General features: G+C 43.7%; 1 protein-coding gene across 1 annotated transcript in view; it reads right to left on the reverse strand.

Annotated features, from left to right (window-relative positions):
• Positions 1–202: 202 nt before the first annotated feature.
• C29H1orf141 (chromosome 29 C1orf141 homolog) overlaps positions 203–14,246 on the reverse strand; it is a 49,615-nt gene continuing 35,571 nt past the window's right edge. Inside the window, exons 5-8 of the mRNA XM_051172016.1 lie at positions 12,118–12,262; positions 4,316–4,385; positions 2,865–3,021; positions 203–760 (exon numbers count right to left, since the gene is read on the reverse strand). Of these exons, the coding sequence (XP_051027973.1) occupies positions 203–760; positions 2,865–3,021; positions 4,316–4,385; positions 12,118–12,262 (930 nt within the window). The remainder of the gene's footprint in view (positions 761–2,864; positions 3,022–4,315; positions 4,386–12,117; positions 12,263–14,246) is intronic.

Below are 14,246 nucleotides of genomic sequence, written 5' to 3' on the forward strand. Positions count from 1 at the left end.
CATGAATTAATGTTGATAATTTCCTAATTCCATCCTTGCGTTAGCTAACAGTGTTGATCAATCTTGAACAGACCGCGGCCCATTGAGTGCTTCGTCCATCTGAACATTAATAATCAGGTAAGGATTCCTTCTATGACCTTGGAACTTGGTTCGTCTTCTTCCTAAATATTGCTGCACGAATGATTTGTTATCAGTCATTCACTCACCAGACTAGCAGGTTATCCAGCGGGGTTATGTTGTTCAGCTTACGTATCTCAAGTATATTTTTCAGGGGCTTGGAGTCGTACTTGATAGCAAAGGCAGTGAATTTACGGGTGGATTTTGGCTTTGCTTTGTAAAATGTTCGTTCAAATCTGTCTGCCTTAGCACTCGTTTCTTGAGTAGCATCTTTATCAAAGTAACCAGCTAATTTTTTGGTTAAGCTAGAAAAAGTTCGGGACAAATGATAAAGTGTGTTGGGAGGTCTTTTTGATGAAGCCAGACTATCACGTGCCTTCCTTTGTCTCTCCTTTTTACTCCTTTGGGCCTGTTCAGAAGAGATGGCTTGCAAGTCTTTCTGCTGTACCACAGGTTTACTTCTTTGAGGTTTTGAAACAGCCTTGGGGTTATCATATAAAGCTTTGTACGTTTCATAATTTTTTTTTAAAACAACATTCTTTTTTGTATGTGTCATAACATGGGGAGCAAACCTTTTTGCCAGGAGCCACATTTGTACATATGCTGTGTCATGGAAATTTATCAGATTTGTAAGGCTTTGTTCCTATAGATTAAAGAAAGAAAGAAAGAAAAAAAAAAAAAAAAACACTGAGTCATAAGCCTATTGAAGCAAAGCATTTTAAACATGAAAGTAAATTTGTAAAATATTGTAAATGACTAATAGAAGTACATGGTATCAGCAATAACATTCAAAAACATTTTTAAAAAGCAGGTGCTCCCTTCTCAATTGCCAATAGCTTTATTAGACATTAATTTGAAGCCTTGGCCTTTTTAAATCCTTTCCGAAATAAGGTGAGGTATATAGAAATAAGTACACATCTTAACTGCTCAGGGAATTGAGAATGGAGAGAATGGAGTTAGAAAGAAGAGGCACTGTGTGGGCATTCCTTAGAAGCCCATGCTCTAGAAATACACACCGCCCCCAAATGGGTTTGAGCCAAAGATCATAAGGGACATTAGTGAATATAAACCCAAATGACCACATATGGCTATGCTAATTCAAAAATTTTGAACTATGTCTATTATTGGGGTGTTTACAATTGTATCTTAGGACTTTCTACAATACTTGGTAAAAATGTTTAATATGTATTTGAATAAAGTAGTCAAAGTACTAGATATAAAAATAGAATATGCTTTATTATAGTAATAACAAAATCTATAAACTTTTTAAAAATTAACACCCCTATACTTGCATAATTCTTTTTGCAATCCCCAATTCTTTCTCTAGATTAAAATAATGATATTTCCATGTAAACTAGTAAGATATGTACTTTACCAGTATTTGCTTTGCAAATATTAAGTCAATAAGTGCTATGTTCAAAAAATAAATAATAGAGATTCATTTCTGACAGCTTTTGAGGCTGGGAAGTCCAAACTTAAGGGTGGAATGGGTTTGGCATCTGGTCTATCCTTTACAGTTGGCACTGTCTCAGTGGCCTTGTACAGCAGAGAATATGAAGGCAAAACAGCCCCATCAATCCCGTGGAGTCCTTTGCAAGGGTACTGATCCCATTCCTGAGAGCTGGTGTAATCGCCTCATATATGCCTCTCTTCTTGTGACTATTATACTAGCTCTTTCACTGGCAGAAAGGATTGGTTAGGTACCATTACAGGGTGTCTGGACTGTGATGGACCCAAGAGGGTCCAGCTGAGGCAGACCTTTTCCCGTCCATATTAAGCCCTGACCTTTGCTCTGTCTTGGGCCTAGAGCTGCATTTAGCTGAATGAGTGGAGCTCCCGCTGGTTCCTCAGTGTCCTGTGCTACTTAAGCTGGGAGGTCTCTAGGCAATATAAACCAAGACAGAAGCAGAGCAGGAGCCAAGGGTAGTGGGGTTGAATGAGCCCTGGGCAATAAGCCAGGAGTGGTCTTTCCTAGGATAAAATCAGAAATTAGATGATGGCACATGCTCTTAGCATGAGATGTATCCCAATGGTTATGATTCCCCATAAGATGACCAAAAACAGCAGCAGCAACAACAGCCACCACCCAGTTTTACTATTCTTTGGTGAGAAAAAATATTACCAACTTAGCCACAATAGTGGCCTTCACATTAGTTTTGGTTTATCCAACACAATAGGGAGCTTAAACCCTGTAAGTCAGTGGTTCTCAAACTTCCTAACACCATGACGGTTTAATACAGTTCCTCACATTGTAGTGACCCCCAGCCATAACATTATTTTGTTGCTGCTTCATAACTGTTGTACTGTTATACATCATAATGTAAATATCTGACATTCAACCCCAAAGGAGTCTGGACCCCACGGGTTGAGAACGGCTGCTCTGAGCCAATGTGTTGTTAGGTAGAGACAGACACTGTCTTCACCAGCCTTCCTGGACTTAGGCTCTGCCAATCAGAACACCTATAAGAGTCTGTAGGAGTTGCCATGAAAAGGTAGGGATTGTGGGAAAAACAAAAACAAAAAACAAAAACCCTAGTCTATTTAGGATTGCAGAAGCTATAAAAGTCTTAGAAACTGTCCCTCTTCCCCAGCATCCAAGTTGTTGACTGTGACCTGAGATGGTAGCATAGACTCAACAAAAACAGAGTGGGCTGATTCTTAACAGTATAGATTTCAAGTCACATTGTAGCTTTAGCCTTCCCAGAGGCTTGTGGAATTCATTTTTCCTAAATAGTAGTAGAGTTTACCGTGGAATAAAGTGCTGTCCCTGGTGGACCAAGGTCAATTGTCTTGATATTTGAGTTTTTGAGTATATCCTCGAAGTGTAGAGGCGTCCTTGCTTGGTCAATTCTGGTTGACTCACTTTCTTTTGTAATGAAAGCGTTCACCTCTGGAGGGGATTTTCTCCTGAAAAAAAAAAAAAAATGAACAAAGTTTAGTGAACAGTTTATAGTTAGAGAATTTCATCTAATCAGCTCTCTCCCTACACTTCTCTCTGTAGAAGTCACTGTCAGCAGGCTCATTGATCCAATAGAGATCAATCAGTCTGACAAGGCCATGGTTCCCTGCCTGCTTTGTGGGAGAAGCAGCAGCAGCACAGGTGGGAGGCAGGCAGTTACTTGTTTTTGAGTGGGGAGCACGCTGTGGAGGCGGAGTAGAGCGCTGTGGGCAGAGAGGTGTGTGACGCAGTCTGTGCTGGGGCTTTATAACACTGTAGTTACAAGCATGCAACGGGGTGCATAGGCACAAATAGGAAAAGGGTTTTCATCTTGGGTGTCCTTTGGTTTATGTGGGAAGCGGACTTGTCCGTGCAGGCTTTTGGGGTAACCTGTAGCACAGATTTGGCAAAGAGGAGGCAAACAGTCTCACTTACAGAAAGTAAGGATGGAGGAGATTGATAGAGCCTCAGAAAGCCTGTCCTATCGATGAGTCCCGAGAGTGGACCCTGACCAACTCAGTGGAGAAGAGAGAAGAGAGATCAGGAGCCACAGATAATTAGCAGCCCCAGGGTACCCAGGGAGGAACCTCATGACCACCAGTCCTGACAGTGACACAGAGATCTGGCTCTGACCCTCATCTGGTACCTAGATTTCCTTCCCAAAGCTCATCAAGGCCCTTTACTCATGCATACTCTGCAGATGCTGTCTCGGACAGAAACAGACTTAAGCCTAAAGAGCCCATCCATCATCACTCCAATGCGGAAAATAGGCCTCTTGCTCCATTATGCAGAGATGCTGATGAGAGGGACCTTGGTGTCACGCAAAAAATAAAATGAAAGCACTTTTTTTTTTAACCTCCTTTGGGAAGTATAATTATATTTGTACATACTACAAAAACATATTTATATTCTCAGTCTTCGTTTGACTGCACTCAGGATGGATTACCCAATAGCTGGCCCTCCCTTTTTGATGATACTATGAGAGTCAATGTTAATAAAAAAAAAAAAGCCGGGCGTGGTGGCGCACGCCTTTAATCCCAGCACTCGGGAGGCAGAGGCAGGCGGATCGCTGTGAGTTCCAGGCCAGACTGGTCTACAAAGTGAGTCCAGGATGACCAAGGCTACACAGAGGAAACCCTGTCTCGAAAAACCAAAAAAAAAAAAAAACAGAAAAATTCTTCTATATTACACAAGACAGAACTTGTTCTACAGAGTAGTCATTGAATGGTGTAAAATATTAATGGTTTAAAAACAAATTACCCTTTTTTAATAGAATCTTCGGAGTGGTCTGTAGAATACATGAACTTCTTAGCTCTGCTTTCATTTTCATCTGCAATTATAGATTTTTATAAAAGACAAGTGAAATCTTTTTTGTCTATATGAAATATCTTACAGCTTAAAATATCATAGAAAACTCTGCTGTAGTAGCAAACCCACAGTAGCTTGTTGGCACATCTTTTAGTCCGTGTGTCATGTGAGTGTAGGTGCCCACGGAGGCCAGAAACATCAGAGCCCCTTCGAGCTGGAGTTACAGGTAGTTTGAGCTCTCTGTTGCGGGTGCTGGGAGTCAAAATAAAATTCCGTAAAAGCAGTAATTGCTCTTAACCACTGAGCCGTTTTGCCGTTCATACTTCTTGGATGGATGAGGTAGAAGAAGAAAAGACGGATCAACCCTTCCGTGTTCAGCAAGGACAGTACAAACGTAAAAGTAGCCTTAATGAGTTCTCATGAACAAAAGGTTTTGGTTTATTTGTTTTGGATACAGGGTCTTATGTGGCCAAAGGTGGTCCTGGATTCCCTATATACTTGAGCCTGGCCTTGAATTTCTCATCATTTGACCTCTGCTTTCAAGTGGTAGAATCACAGACCTGCACTTACATGCCTAGCTTTACCCAGTGGAGGGGGTGGAGCCCAAGGCTTCATACAGCCTAGGCAAAAGCTTTGCTAAGTGAGATCTATCTCCAGCCTAGCAAAAGGATGTCTATTTTTTTTTTCTTTTCTTTTTGAGACAGGGTTTCTCTGTGTAGCCTTGGCTGTCCTAGACTCTCTTTGTAGACCAGGTTGGCCTCGAACTCAGAGCGATCCGCCTGCCTCTGCCTCTCCAGTGCTGGGATCAAGGGTGTGCGCCACCACTCCCGGCTGCAAAAGGATATCTTTAAGTTTTTAAATATTTCTACTATATCAAGTCACTGTTAGCCAGTGGGGAGCCTCGGGTAATCCATCATTGTTGGTACGGAAAGAAGTCAGCTAGCAGATGCCACCTGACATGAGGAAGTCTTCCTCACGTCGTCTTCCAGGTGTATCTAGCGGCCACTCTAGAGTTGTCTTGCCTTTTTAAGTGACCCCAGCCACTTACTGTCTTAGTTATTGCTCTGTTGCTGTGAAGAGACACCGAGACCAAGACACCTCATAAGAGAAAGCCTGTAAGCCTGTGTAAATTCAGAGGGCTGCTCCCTTATGAAGGCAGGAAGCAGACAGACTTGACTCTGGTGCTGCCACTGAGAGCTTTACATCCTGACTCTCAGGCAGCAGACAGAGAGGCTGGGATTAGTGTGGGCTTTTGAATCCTCAAAACCTACCCTCAGGGATGCACCAGCTCCTGCCAAGCCACGCCTCCCAATCTTTTCCAATCTTTTCCAAACAGTTCATCAACTGAGGACTAAGCTCGAGGACTAAGCCCCCTATGGGGGCTGTTCTCATTGGAACCAGTACATTCCACTCCCCGGTCCCCATAGGCTTATAGCCAGATCCTAATACTTAATGCATCGGGTCCAACTTCAAAAGTCCAAAATCTCTCCAGCCCCCAACGCATTCTTTTAACTGTATAACCCCTTGGAACATTAAAATAAAAAGCCGTTCACATGCTTCCAACATACAGTGGCACAGAATGTATATGACCATTCCAAAAGGAAGAAAAGAGAGCCTAGTGAGAAAACACTGAGCCAAAGAAAGAGCAAAACCCAGCGGGGCAGACTCCAAACTCTGCATCTCCATGTCTGATGTCAAAGCCCTCTTCAGATCTCCAACTCCTTCAGCTTTGTTGACTGTAACACAATTCTTTCTCTTGGGCTGGCTCCACACTCAGTCTGCAGTTCTCCTTGGCAAGTGTCCCATGGCTCTGGCACCTCCAACATCTTAGGGTCTCCAATACAAGCCAGACTTTACCTTCATGCCTTCATGCAATGGCCTTTCCAGGCCTCCAAGCAGGACCATCCTGTCAAACTCCCAGCTTCAGTGGATTTCCTTAACAGTGGAGGAAGATTCCTTAACCCTTAACTTTTAAGGGCTGAAGCTGCCAAATTCTTCTGCTTGCTGGGGCTGAAAGCTGGGCAGCCTTACCCCACCCACCCAATAGGGTTCATTTGCATAAACTTTGATTTGTGGATGGTTTCTAGGCTGAGGAAATCCCTCAGGCTTATTCCTTTCATGATTGCAGGATTAGCTGGGTGGTGTCTTTTTTTTTTTTTTTTTTTTTTGGTTTTTCGAGACAGGGTTTCTCTGTGTAGCCTTGACCATCCTGGACTCACTTTGTAGACCAGGCTGGCCTCGAACTCACAGCAATCTGCCTGCCTCTGCCTCCCGAGTGCTGGGATTAAAGGCGTGCGCCACCACGCCCGGCTTGCTGGGTGGTGTCTTGCCCTTTCTTCTTTTTTGAATCAGACCTTTCTTAAAACTTTATCTCCTTGAGCACAGAACTTGGCTCCCACATTACATTTCCTGGAGTTCTTTTTTTCCCCTCACTCTGTACATTTTGTATTTCTTTTTGCCCAGCTTGCTCCTTTTCACTGTGGTCTACTTAAGAGTGCTCACGATTAACCGTGTGCCACAGTCAATGCATGGGCTCTCTTGGCACCTCCTCTGTCAGTGCCATTAGTCCAAAACTCTTCATTTTAGCCTTCAGCAAATGCTTTGGTCAAGGGCAAATACTAGTCACATTGTTTGCCAAAATTTCAAAGTCTCCAATATTTTTATTCCCTTCTGAACCCTCTTGAGATGGCCTGCCATAGTCCATAAATCTCTCAGCACTTCTTCCTTGCCCCTACTAGGATGGCCCATTGAGCCCTGTGTTGCAGAAAATACATATAATGGCTAATAGTGTTTATTATTAAAAACTTATCATTGTTAACAGAGGTTTTATTTAACCCGCTATCAAACTATAAAAGACACAGACGCCTGTTGTATTTAAATACGCCTTGTTTCACCTGAGGCTGGGCAGACATTACATCCTAATCTACCTTGTTATCTCTCAGCCCCACATCCCATGCCAGTTGCTTTAGTCATTCCCATCTGGGCTACTTCCCATCCAGTAACCCCATAAATACTTGGCCCATGCTCTTAACTGGGCCGCTTCTCTCCACGCCATTCTCAGAGTTCACTCCTCCCCACCCACGTGGTTCTTTACCTACCCTATGGCAGATCTCCTCCTCCTTCCTCTCCCACTCTCTTTCCATGATCCTTCTGTCCCTCAAAGCCCAAGAACCTTAGCTCTGCTGCCCCTCACGTCTGCCCTGCCCAGGTGTAGGCCTTTTATTCAGCCAATCAGGGATACTTTATAAGGCAAGTTAACAAACATCCTTTCGGGATAGTGAGTGTGTGCTCGTAAAAGACAGCAAGCTGACCTCGGGAAGCAAAATAAGTAACAATCTGATACAAAGCACCAGACCATGCAGTTACAGCCCTGCTTAAAGTGCTCAACTTTTTCTAGTCCAGAGTCCCAAAGTCTTCTAGAATCCTCCAAACAGCAGCATGCTCAGGCTTGTCACAGCAACATGGCACCTCGCCGGTGCCACTTCTGTCTTATTGTTCTATTGCTATGAAGAGTCGCCATGACCAAGGCAACTCTTACCAGTGAAGTTGTGTAACTGGGGGTTTGCTTACAGTTTCAGAGGGCTAGATCATGGTGAAAACAGGAAACATACAGACATGGCGCTGGAGCAGTAGCTGACAGCCTTACATCCCAACCCACAGGTAGCAGTGCACCTAATGGGCTTTTGAAACCTTAAAGCCCACCTCCAGTGACAGATCTGCTCCACACTTTCTAGTCCTTTCCAGAAAGTTCATAACTGGGACTGAGCACGCACATGGTCTACGGCGGCCAGTCTTGTTCACACCGCATCCCATAATATCAGTGAGACGTTCTGCTTGTTCTTGTCCCCAGGCAGTTTTATTTCAGTGTATTGCTTTAGACTCTTTTCCATATCCTAGCAAACATCACAGTTAATATTATTTGTAGAGTATTCAAGAGTGACAGTAAAATAAAGACCTTTTTGAAAAAGCAGAAGGGTCAAACGAATTAACAATACAGCGCATCACTTCAAGAATCACTAAAGGTTGTTGGGTTTCAGACTCAGGACAAGGACTGGGGTATCTATTTAACATATCAAAGCAGACCTGGCCTTCAGGTTCTCCCAGCATCCCTCAGTCCCTATCTGTTACCGGGTATGGCTGGCACACCCCACCCTCTACCTTGAAGTTTTCAGCCTAGGGGCTGCGCTTCCCCATCCCCAGAGGTTCTTCCCTATTTATAATTCAGACATTTGGTCACTAGTGTGTTTCTCTCTCTCTTCTCCCTCCCTCCCTCCCTCCTCCTCCTCTTCCTCCTCTCTCTGTCTCTCTCTCCCCTTCCCCCTCTCTCTCCTTCCCTCCCTCCCTCTCTGCATTTCTCTCTCCTTGTGTGTGCATGCTCTCTCTTTCCCTCCCTCTGCTCACCGCCCCCCCCCCCCCAATATCTCCATGTCTGCATGGTGATTTGCCTGGCTCCGTTCTCTGGAACTAGTGAACCTGCTCAAGAGCTGCCACCAATAAACCTACCTTTATACTTTTAAATCAGCTTCAATTGGTTTCTTTCATTGCTGAAGAAAACCTATTATCTTGGTGCCAAAACCCAGGAAGACCTAAGCCCCAAGCCTGGTGGGCCAAACCCTTCTTGGCCACATGGGAATGAGGCAGGCAACGGGGGGCAGGGGGGAGGACTGCTCCTTTCCCTCTATCTTTCTTTCGACTTGACATTTTCGAGTTTGGGCTCAGTGAGTATTCGCTTTCCAGCCATTGTCTAGAACTACTGGGTACTTCTTCGGGGCCTACGACCCCAGGATACCCTGCCAAGCTGCAGAAGAGCCAGTGAAAGGCCACTCTAGAACAAACACAGTCTTTGTTCTGGGAAGCTTTGGGATCTAGAGATGTCTGACCCAAGGCTACCCCCATAACTGTACAATGTCAAGCTATCATGCAGGATGCTATGCACTAAGTCTTCAGGTCTTTAACACATGCTGGGATAATGGGCACCACCAGGTCTAAAATCAATTCCCAAGACATACCTGGAGGGCCTGCTGAGAAATTTATCCATATTAGGTTTGTTTCAGTTGTCAACTGAGGAAAATAAATGTGAACACAGAGAGCTGTGTTCAGGAGCTAGTGGTGAGTACACACTTTGAGAAGTTAGGTTATATGTCCAATTATTACTGCCTTTTTAAACTAGCATCTGGAGGTGCTGGATAGATGATGTCATGAATATACAGCACTAGCCATGCAAGCTTGAGGACAGTAGTTCAGAAACACTGTCTGTAATTCCATCACTAGGAAGGTGGGGACGGATCCCCAGAGCAAGCTGGCTAGCTGAACCAGCTTTTTGGTAAGCTCAGATTCAACAAAAAGATCATCGTAATGAGTAAACTGGAGAGTGATCAGGGAACACTCCTGACATCAATTTCAGGCTATCAAATGTGTATACACACACACACACCAAAAACTAGTCTTTTAAATTTTAAATTAAATTTATTGGTATTTATTGTATTAGTATAAGTGCTTTCCTCAGTTGTTTTGACAATTATATTTTGGTATCTTAGATTTCTGCAGTGTTGAGTTTTTTGTTTTTTGTTTTTTTGTTTTTTTTTCGAGACAGGGTTTCTCTGTGTAGCCTTGGCTGTCCTGGACTCACTTTGTAGACCAGGCTGGCCTCGAACTCACAGCGATCTGCCTGCCTCTGCCTCCCGAGTGCTGGGATTAAAGGCAGGTGTGCACCACCACACCCAGCTTTGTTTTCTTTTTAATTAAAAAAAAAATTTATTTTTATGTGTATGGGTATTTTGCCTGCACATTATGTCTGTACATTATGCTCGTGCCTGGTGCCAATGGAGGCTGGAAGAATGCATAGGATCCCCTGGGACTGACAGACAGTGGTAAGCTACCATGTGGATGCTGGGAATTGAACCTGGGTCCTTTGGAAGAGCAGCCTGTGGTCTTAACTACTGAGCCATCTTCTCAGTCCCTTAACTTTGATTAAAAACAACAACAACAATAACAACTATTTTTATGGTAGATTTTTGAGACTTTCATACAACATGTTCTGATCCAACTCACCCCTCCTCTAGCACTTTCCAGATCCATTCCCCTACCCCACCCCCTTTTTTGTCCGGGGACCCATAAAGACCAAGTAGTGCTTCCCAACTATTCTTGGATGTGTGGTATTCACTGTGGTCGGCTTACCAGGGCCTACACTCTTAGAGAAAACTGGCCCTCCTTCTCCCAGAAGCATTCAGCCAACAATAGCCACTTGGCCAAAGGCTGAGTTTGGTCTGACTTGGGCTTCCACAGATCTTGTGCATGCTGTCACAAACACTATGACGTCACATGTGCAGCTGCCCTCCTATGTCTAGAAGACATTGTTTCCTTGTAACTGTCTTTGTAACTTTGCTTTATTAAGGTATAATTTATATGCAGTAAAATGTTCACATCTTAAGTATATAGGGTGGTGAATTGTGACAACATAGTCATTTAAAACTAAACCTCATATCAGGACTCCAAAGATGGACTTTTGGGAGGGGAGGGGAGGAATCACCAGACCTCATTGTTTGTTCTTCGTCCCAATGTGGCCACACTGATATATCTTATTTCTCTGCATTTTTGGTGGCCACAGATGGACAAGAAAGATCAAAGGATTCCATGTAGCTGATTGAATGACTTCCAGAGATGTTTTTTTTTCATATATTCCCACTTCAACCAGCGGCAGATGTTTTTCACTTCTCTTTGACAAAGTAGAGAAATGAGTAATTGGACTTTCTTTTGGACTTGACAGAGTTTTGGTTCCATTGAGCTCTCTGAGTCATTTTGATGACTGGTTTTGTTTTTCTGGATTCTTCTGAGCTATTGTGATTCCGTTGGCCTGTTTGGGATACATGCCCCTTGTATGACAGGCATTGTCAACTTGAAAAGCTTTTGAGGCTGGGCTGTGCCATTGTGGTTCTGTTGAGCCATTTAGGACAAAGAAACAAGGGTTCTGAGGAGATCTCTACTGTAGTTTGTGTAATGACAAATAATGCGTTTGAGTATGTAAGATGGCTCCTTGGCCTAAGTTTGATACCCAGAATCTACATGATAAAAGGAGAGAATCAAGTAGGATGCATGTGCCTATATATACGCATACTCATACAACATAAAAAATAAGTGTAATTAAAATATTTAGGCCGGGCGTGGTGGCGCACGCCTATAATCCCAGCACTCTGGAGGCAGAGGCAGGTAGATCGCTGTGAGTTCAAGACCAGCCCGGTCTACAAAGCGGGTCCAGGACAGCCAAGGCTACACAGGGAAACCTTGTCTTGAAAACCCAAAAAAATAAATAAAAAATAAAATATTTAATTAAGTTTTTACTATCTTTGTGCTCCCTAGGGAAAATTCTATCTGACCAGTCTTTTGTAAACTTTGATTTCTAAACAGTGATGAGGACAGGAAATGGAAACAGGGTTAGGCATATTGGGAGCAAGGACCCTGAAAGCAAACAGTTTTAATTCTTGTCTTTGGTCAGAAACAAATGTCTTGGGTTCTGTTCTGGCTGGAAGCCAGTAATGCCAGACTGGAACTAATAAAATATTTATAAGCAGAAGACTAAAGAATCCAGACTATGCTTTTTTTTTTTTTTTCTAGTAGTAATAGTTACAAAGAAATGACATATAATGTCTGTCCATCCAAATAGGTCCATTCCTTGAACATATATTTTTTTGATGTTTATAATGTACATTAGATGCTGTTACTTTTAGCTTTTTGATATAAACATATAATTTGTGTACCTGTAAATGGTGGTGAGACTTCTTCCTTCTTGCTGGCACTGGATTCATCGGTGACTTTAGGAGACAGGATTAAAGGCTCTGCTGAGTTTTTGCACAGGTGTCTAGTATAAGACCGTAGAAACGGCAAGGGCTTTGCATCTTCTGCCTAAACAGCAGGAAAAATGGAGACCTCCTGTCAATTGTTTCTTTGTATCTGTATCATCTCCCCACCCCAAGCCTGGTCTCTTGGATTCCAGCTGACCACTAGTTTTTTGTTGTTGTTGTTTTGTTTTCTTTTGTTTTTTTCCCAAGACTTATTTATTACATATACAATGTTCTGCTTACATGTACACCTGCACACCAGAAGAAGGCGCCAGATCTCATTATAGATGGTTGTGAGCCACAATGTGGTTGCTGGGAATTGAACTCAGGACCTTTGGAAGAGCAGACTGTGCTCTTAACCGCTGAGCCAACTTGCCAGCCCCTGACCACTAGTTTTGATCCTCCTGACTCCAGCTCTTTAGTGCTGGGATTTACAGGCCGTGGAGGGGTTCTGCTTACTGGCTTGTTCCCCATGGCTTGCTAAGTCTGCTTTCTTATAAAACACAGGACCATCAGCCCAGGGATGGCACCACCAAAAATGGGCTGGGCCCCTCCCTATCAATCACTAATTAAGAAAACGTGAGTTCCAGGACAGCCAGGGTTACACAGAGAAACCCTGTCTCGAAAAAGAAAGGAAAAAACAAAACTGCCCTACAGCTGGATCTTATGGAGGCATTTTCTCAATTAACGTTCCCTCCTTTCACATAATTTTAGCTGGTGTCAAGTTGGCATAAGACTAGCCAGCACAGAAAGCTACAAACCAACAAGCAAACAAACAAAACTACAAAACACAGAGAGGACTGGAATACATGTAATGTGACAAGCTCGCAGCTGATATTGTACTCTACTCAGTCGGGAAGAGTTGAAAACTTTTGCTCTGCGCTTATGACGAAGAAAAGGGTTTCCATGTTCACCAGTTTTAGTGAGCACAGGACTAGAAGTCCCAGCCTGGAGGGGGCCACTCTTAGCGGCTCTTGGCCTAAAACATAGGCATTTCCACCTTGCTGGTAGACTCCATTTTCCTTTTTTTTTTTTTTTTTTTTTTTTTTTTTTTTTTTTTTGGTTTTTCGAGACAGGGTTTCTCTGTGTAGCCTTGGCCATCCTGGACTCACTTTGTAGACCAGGCTGGCCTCGAACTCACAGCGATCCGCCTGCCTCTGCCTCCCGAGTGCTGGGATTAAAGGCGTGCGCCACCACGCCCGGCCTTCCTTTTTTTTTTTGGTTTTTCGAGACAGGGTTTCTCTGTGTAGCCTTGGCCATCCTGGGCTCACTTTGTAGACCAGGCTGGCCTCGAACTCATAGTGATCCGCCTGCCTCTGCCTCCCGAATGCTGGGATTAAAGGCATGCGCCACCACGCCCGGCTTAGACTCCATTTTCTGCACCTCTGTTTGGCACGTAGCAAGCTGAGGGTCAGCCCGAGGCCACACCACCCAGTCCGGTCCCGAGAAGCTGCTTTCCTCAGAACCTATCTCCCTATCCTTGAAGTATTTACTACTGAGATATATAGCAGAACATCCTCATTAGCTCCTAGGAACCCGTTTGCTTATCACCTCTGCAGCTACATTCTCTCAAAGTTTACCCCCTTAGCTTGAAAGTTTTACTACCGGCTAGAGAGCAGAATAGCTGCCATTAGGTTCCATAGCAACCCTGCCCTTGCCTCTCTGAGACCCTATAAAAACCCTGTGGAAATTTTTCAATAAAAAGAGTTTGATCAGAATCCAGACTTACCCTCATCTCTTCGTGTCTCCCTGTCCTGTCTCTTTTTCAGTTCTGCACCCCCTCCTAGGTACCATTTGAAGACCCCACGGGCCAGGGCACCCACCCAGAGCTACCAGGCAATGGAAGGGAACTAAGAGTGCCCCCATTGGAAGGGGGGTAGTCATGCTGTTTTTTGTGTCCACAAAGCCAGATCTTATTTATAGAAAAATGCAAAAAATTAAAAAAAATCCATTAGACTTGGTGAATGAATTCAGCAAAGTAGATGATACAAAATCCACGTACAAAAACCAGCCAAATAAAGCTGAGAGAGAAATCAAGAAAGCCATTG

The sequence above is a fragment of the Acomys russatus genome, chromosome 29, assembly GCF_903995435.1.
Source record: "Acomys russatus chromosome 29, mAcoRus1.1, whole genome shotgun sequence".
Classification (NCBI taxonomy): Eukaryota; Metazoa; Chordata; class Mammalia; order Rodentia; family Muridae; genus Acomys; species Acomys russatus.